At 43.9% G+C, this 7,491-nt stretch overlaps 1 protein-coding gene across 1 annotated transcript in view; it reads left to right on the forward strand.

Moving 5' to 3' along the window:
• Positions 1-7,491, forward strand: part of LOC311018356 (plasma membrane calcium-transporting ATPase 1-like) — a 30,958-nt gene extending 23,467 nt beyond the window's left edge. Inside the window, exons 15-21 of the mRNA XM_084017282.1 lie at positions 147-253; positions 815-1,006; positions 3,264-3,477; positions 3,665-3,876; positions 3,968-4,075; positions 4,643-4,831; positions 5,887-7,491. Of these exons, the coding sequence (XP_083873408.1) occupies positions 147-253; positions 815-1,006; positions 3,264-3,477; positions 3,665-3,876; positions 3,968-4,075; positions 4,643-4,831; positions 5,887-6,258 (1,394 nt within the window). The 3' untranslated portion in view covers positions 6,259-7,491. The remainder of the gene's footprint in view (positions 1-146; positions 254-814; positions 1,007-3,263; positions 3,478-3,664; positions 3,877-3,967; positions 4,076-4,642; positions 4,832-5,886) is intronic.

Here is a 7,491-nt window from a genome sequence, read left to right on the forward strand (position 1 = left end):
CAATGTTCCTTTGTTCCAATGTTCGCTAATATGTACTGAATATTTCAGTTATTCAAATCCTATAAGACTCATCATCATCATCATCATCATCATCATCATCATCATCATCATCATCACAGAAGTGTGTCTGTATATCATGATTCCAGGTATCATCGACAGCACGGTGCTGGAGAAGAGGCAGGTTGTCGCGGTAACTGGAGACGGAACGAACGACGGCCCTGCCCTCAAGAAAGCGGATGTTGGCTTCGCCATGGTAACGACTGTCACTGATGTCATCAAACTGCTGCTTCCAACTACCTTTGTAACATTTACAGTATGATTTATCAAACAGTAACTATAGTAATAAATGATAACATTTCTGTTATCCAGTGAGGTTGGTTGTATGAACTGATCTGAAGACAATACATGCCTGTTGTTTGCAAATGTATTAAGATGTAATAAAATATTCAGATATCATATTATTATCATTATTAATTTAAGCTGTACCTCCTCAAACCTCCAGGTTATTCTGGCTTTTTTTAATGTTTTGATCATATTCTGATCCAGCCCATATTATATTATATATATATAATATATTTCATATTGCTAATTGGTTTTCATTATTGTCATCCATTTTTCAATTCTTTTCAGATTGTATGTGAATAAGAATACTGTATGTGTGGGACCAATCAGAGGTGTGAGGAGAATTTAGATGACCACATCATGTCATCAGCATCCTTCACATGTAAACTGAAATGAATGGGACCAGCTTGGGTCTAAACTTAAGCTTTATTGTAAGGTGTATGGAGAATAACTTCCATGCTGTCTTCTGCAGGGCATCGCGGGGACAGACGTGGCAAAGGAGGCGTCTGACATCATCCTGACTGATGACAACTTCAGCAGCATTGTAAAGGCTGTGATGTGGGGCAGAAACGTCTACGACAGCATCTCCAAGTTCCTGCAGTTCCAGCTCACTGTCAACGTGGTGGCTGTCATCGTGGCCTTCACCGGAGCCTGCATCACCCAGGTCAGCACCACCCGACACCGCTGCTGCTTAGCATGGGACAGGCCAATAGTCAGGTTCTAGTGTTATTGGTATGTAGAACAGCCTACCGTCTACATAGTCCAATCCCAGTGACGTTACCCATGACTACCCAAAAAACAACTCAACGCCATCTAGTGCACTGAAAAAGCAATTGTTACCAAAAATGTGTGTTAACTGTATATATGTGCAAAACTACTGGTTTAGACAATAAAATATTGATACTTTGTGTATTGATACAATATTGTCATGCAGAATATCGCTATACTATACTCTCTACTCTTAATCAATCTCTCTCTCTCTCTCTCTCTCTCTCTCTCTCTCTCTCTCTATATATATATATATATATATATATATATATATATATATATATATATATATATCCGTATATGCTCCTATCACATATATTATATGAAATTTTCTTGGTTAGATAGTTACTTTGTGTTATGTCTCCTTTATTATATAAAATACACATTTACCCCAATCAACTGAGTTGAGATATTGATATTTTGATATGAAAATTGATCCTAAAACAGGAAGCATTGGGATCGGAATCAAGGCTATTTTGGGATCTATCCACACATCACTAACACACTTCCACAGTCACACAGCAGTGACTGAGCTGCCATGTCAGGTGCTGGCCTCGCCAAAGACACACCGATTTATTTAAATCACGGTGAGAGACCAGGAATACAGACTTCTACTTTAAACAATAAGACATTAGAAATCTCTTTTTTCCTTTTCAAATGACCTTTAACATAAAAATCACATTGATTTAGGGCTTGTGTCCACACAGCGCCCTCTTCTGGCAGAAAAACGGCTGCAGGATGCTGCAGGATGCTGCAGAATGCTTCATCCCTGCGTTTCAAGGAAGGATGCTTGCTTCATTACTTGTATGGATGAGCTTGTCGCTGTTCAATATGACCATAACACATATGCGATCCAAGTCCAGCACTCACAGTGTCCGTCTGACCGATCTGCTCCCTCAACTGGTCTTTTCTTTTTTATGAAAATAAATCTGAGAGCCGGTCAGAGCAGCCACACAAAATAGGCAGAGACCTCGGGGAAAAAAGCTGGTGCAGCACTTTTTCTCCAGGTGGCTGTATGCACTTGCATATACTCTCTACTTCAAGCCATCCACTTACTTACTTACATCCATCGTCTACCGCTTATCCTGTATTCAGGGTCGCGGGGGCGCTGGAGCCGATCCCAGCTGTCAGGGTACACCTGGACAGTTAGCCAGTCTATCACAGGGCAGACATGTAGAGACAGACAACCATTCACACTCACATTCACACCTACGGGCAATTTAGAGTCACCAATGAACCTATCCCCATCCTGCATGTCTTTGGACTGTGGGAGGAAGCCGGAGAACCCGGAGAGAACCCACGCTTACACGGGGAGAACATGCAAACTCCACACAGAAGGAACCCGCGACCCTCTCGCTGTGAGGCGACAGTGCTACCCACTACACCACCGTGCAGCCCATACTCTCTACTTATTGGGACCAATTTAAAAAAAGACTTGAAAAGGAATAGAAAAAGTGGCTATGTGGACACACGCCCATACAATCACTACATTTTCTAAAAGCCAAATACTGTCAACCAAATTCCTCTGACTCATCAAACTGGATGTGAAAAAGCTGACCCTCGTCCCTTTTACACTGCCTTTTTGAACTATCACTCCTTTTTCCCGCAATGTTGTCGCGAGGTCCAGAGACGGAAATGGTTTCAGAGATGACCTCAGTGTGAATGGGGCGTGAAGGTGGTGTTTCCGTGATGTGTTATGTGCACCACCCACCACTGTCGGGTTCTGAATCCACACTCATAAGAGAAGGATCTCTCAACCTTCACACAATGACACAGCGACATGGTGCATAACACTACATATACATACATAATGGTAGGTACACGTTATTTATAACCTACCCACACCACCAGGGGATTAAGAAGAAGAGGAGGAGGAGGTTGCTCAATGCAGAGGACCAAATCAATCACCACATTACTGGGATAGTTTTCTATACTTCCGTTGCTTGTTTAATACGCCACACAACCCCGTTCGATCCTCGTCATGCTGTCTGGTTCCCCAATGCTGGGTACTTGTGTAAAAGGAGACACCGCTGCAGCATTATGCAACAAACCAAAGTTCAGCAGAAACGGTGTGATTGCGGCACATTGAGGGGTCTTCTTTCCGTGATCGTGGTGGGATCTCCTACTGACAGTCGATCTGTGTGTGTTTGCAGGACTCTCCTCTGAAAGCAGTGCAGATGTTGTGGGTCAATCTCATCATGGACACCTTTGCTTCGCTGGCCCTCGCCACCGAGCCGCCGACCGAGGCACTGCTGCTCAGGAACCCCTACGGTCGCAAGAAGCCGCTCATTTCACGCACTATGATGAAGAACATCCTGGGACACGCCATCTTCCAGCTGACCATAATCTTCACCTTGCTCTTCTTTGGTCAGTGAACGCACCACAGCTTCATGGTCTGATATAAGCCCCTTAAAAAAAAACTAACATATGTAAAAATAGATCTATAGAAGTGAAATATGTCATTATGAATGTGATATTAATGTGTAAATGAGTGGGATGTGACAGATTGGGTTTGCTTCTTCACCTGACAAGTATCTTTGACCGTCCCTTTCAGGTGAGAAGATATTTGACATCGACAGCGGCAGGAACACGCCCCTCCATGCCCCGCCCTCTGAGCACTACACCATCGTCTTCAACACATTTGTCCTGATGCAGATCTTTAACGAGCTCAACGCCCGCAAGATTCACGGTGAGAGGAACGTCTTTGAAGGTGTCTTCAACAACCCCATCTTCTGCTCCATCGTCATGGGAACCTTCGTCATTCAGGTACATTGGGAAAGGCGAGGCAGTCACATGACAGATTCCCTGTGAGATGTTGATGATGATGATGATGGTGCGTCTCTCTTCCCTCCTGTAGATTGTCATCGTGCAGTTTGGTGGTAAGCCATTCAGCTGTGTGAGGCTGACCATCGACCAGTGGCTGTGGTGTGTCTTCCTGGGTTTGGGCAGCCTCCTGTGGGGACAGGTGGGACGCTTTTTGACATACTTTATTTGATAGTAGACAGCAAATGATGGGGATGACACAGACTTGAACTGGGGACTTAAAACCCACATTTGCACACAAAATACCACAAATACATAATACAACTTGGTCCTTCTATGTGTTCCATGTTCTCCCCGCATCAGCGTGGATTCTCTCCGGCTTCCTCCTACAGTCCAAAGACATGCAGGATGGACCTGTCTGTCTCTACATGTCAGCCTGTGATAGACTGGTTACCTGTCTGTCTCTACATGTCTTCCAACTGTTTGATGGGCATAATGCTTCCCTTTCTTAAAAGACAAACTGAAAACTAGGAGTGATGGGAGTCCGTGAGAGAGTTTATCAACAAGAAATTCAAACAGGGACTTCTAACTAAAGTATGCTCAAATAAACTTCTAGGGGGAAATAATGACCTGGTTGTCTCTGCAGTTGATCATTATCATTAGTCAACAGAAGATGTCTCCAAACATTCAGGTGGTAACATGTTCAGAGAGGTGTTGAGGAACATGAAGTAGTGCTGTTGTGTCTGACTGGGGTGAATGTTCCTCTTAGCTGGTGTCCAGTGTCCCCACTCGATGGCTGAAGTTCCTGAAGACGGCAGGTCACGGCACGCAGCAGGAGGAGATCCCTGAGGAGGAGCTGGAGGAGATGCAGGACCTGGATGAGATCGACCACGCTGAGATTGAGCTGAAAAGGGGCCAGGTGCTCTGGTGCCGTGGGCTGAACCGCATCTCCACGCAGGTATGATGTCAGCTTCCAAACGTAACCAGTCCCAAGACTGGGATATGTGTATGTTATCCATTAGCATTAGCGCTAACTGTGCGTATACGCTAGCAATTAACATTAGGTTTCACAGGCTAATTAAGTAATAATCCTGTTTCCACAGTCGTGATAAAAGCTGCCTACATATATGTCACCTGGCTCCAGATCAGCCGATAGCCAAATTAAATTAGCCACGTTTCACTATGTTTAACACAATATATAGAATTCAAAGACTTTGTATGAACTTTTTCGGAAAAAGGCATACCCAGGTCCCGACCTGTGTAGGTTAGCGGACCGTCCCCTCAACTATAGAGTGCATTTTAAACACATTTCACAACCAGATCCACACATATTCCCTGCAAGGTGTCCTGAGAATAGTATTGATGCTGACGTTAACCTACACTTACATGCGCAGTACAGCACAGCAACCCTCACTTTCTGCTTTTGCAGCCTCATTTGTTTGTCACAGCATTGTTCGGTGTTCCTATTTTACCAAGTCGCATGTTAATACCCTCAAATAAACCCATACATTTCAGTATTTTCAGTGTATTTCCAGTTGTGCTTGGATTTCCCTAAAGAGATCTTTTTGCAGCAGTGTTCTTCAGTCCCGCTGCCATGATGACAACACGTTCTAAATAGCAGTCCACTTCCTTGTTTTGGTACAGTTGGCTTTCCCATCTGATGTAAACCGTACCCACACACATGATCGACCAACCATGTCCGAGTACGACACAGTGTTCACACTTACCAAACTACCTGGACTTTGGGAACAAGTGTTGCTGGATCTGGGTCCTTGATGTGAAGCACCCAAAGTCTACTGAGCAAAATTGGTTCTACTGTCTGACTGTTGGTCAGCGAAGCACTACGCTGTGTTAAGAGTAGTAAGTGAGGAGTCGGCAGGCAGTCAATGGCAGGATAAAACAGACAATAACAGGTGTGCAACCTCAAGAGGTCCCTGAGCCAGCAGCCATAGCTGGCCAGCCAACATATAAGTTTGCTGCACTACACCCTGAGCTAACTGTTTCTTCTTTCAGATCCGTGTGGTGAAAGCCTTCAGAGACAGCGTGTCCCCCTATGAAGGCCTGGAGACCCCCGAGGCTCGCAGCTCCATCCACAGCTTCATGAGCCACCCTGAGTTCCGCATCGAGGACTCGGTCGCTCACATCCCTCTGATCGACGAGGCCGAGTGTGAGGACGACCCTCCCACCAAACGGAACTCCATCGTCCTCCCGCCACCACTGATCGGGCTGTCCACCTTGCCGCCTCACACGTCCTCGCCCAACCAGAACAACATCGCCATAGACATCATGGGCATCATGCCGCTGCCTGGTCAGAACCCCCCAAACTCAGCGGGGCTGCCGCCGTGTCCAGGGAGCCCCCTGCACAGCCTGGAGACCTCACTCTGAAACCCCCACGCTCACACAACTTCCTGTTACGATGGCCTATTCATACTGTTGTTACAGTGAGAGTTCTGGTCCTTCTGAGATAACGAAAAAACAGTTTAAAAACAGACTGATCGTCTGATTCGTTCTCGTCAGGAGTTCAACCTGCTGGTTTTTAGAGTCCGGGGAGCAGAAATGCTTCCAGGTGTGCGGCGGTGCAGGTTCACACCCACTGATGTTTCCTTCTTTATTTTAATAGACATGAACTCTGCAGTCGTTGTTTAGGAGAAGAGTGTTTGTGAGGTGATTGATCAATTATCAGTTTCTGATCTGTAAATATTGGTGTTGATGTTCAGACGTAGTCAGAACTCAATCTGAAGCGTTCCAGTTTGCAGCCAACATGCTGTTGTGAGCTGACGGACAAGTTCAGGTTAGTTTGGTGTTGAGGTTTAACTTTAAGGATCTTTGACTGAAATGTTTAGTCAGTCAACTTTAATGGGGTGGGGGAGGGGTAATCTTACAGACGTGTATATGTAGACAGAACAGTTTGAAGTAAATGTCTTACATTGTATTTTATTCTAGCATTTTTGTAAAAAAAAAAAAGAGAAAAAGTTCTAGGATGTTGTTGTTGTTTCAAACGATGTAAAAATTAAAAGTTATTAAAAGTTTAAAAAAAAACTACTTCCAGGGCAGGATGTTTGCGACAGAAGAAATGTCAAGGTTTAACTCTTCTTTTGTCCTTCATTTCAACCTGCTGAAGCTCTGCCTCCTTTGTGAAATCAGATCTTTTTTCAGGCTCTGCCTTATTCATTACATCTTAATAGGACCACAGGAAGCTGAAACCTGAAATCATTCACACTATACTGAATATTTTGTGAGACATTGTCCATCATAAAAAGCAGGAAACAAAAGGGGGAAAAAAACTTCCAAGTATGCCTTTCCAACCATTAATTTGACAATCTGAGATGAATAAATCAGACCAATAACTAAAGAAATTAATTAATAAAGGCTTTACTAAACATACAATCTGACAGAATTCAATACACAAACATCCATGAAATATTAACAAATTAGGTTGTCATCTGAAAATGTTGCAAGAAACATTTTCCTGATCGTAATTTCATGACAAAAAGTTACAATATCATTACCCTCATAGCATAACTGCCTAAGTCATCTTTTAATGTTTTTGGAAAACAATTGCAACAATTAAAGTGACTTAGGCATTTCTCCCCTACATATAAATGCAACATAACCAAA

This window comes from Eutrigla gurnardus (genome assembly GCF_963514095.1).
Source record: "Eutrigla gurnardus genome assembly, chromosome: 9".
In the NCBI taxonomy this organism is placed as follows: Eukaryota; Metazoa; Chordata; class Actinopteri; order Perciformes; family Triglidae; genus Eutrigla; species Eutrigla gurnardus.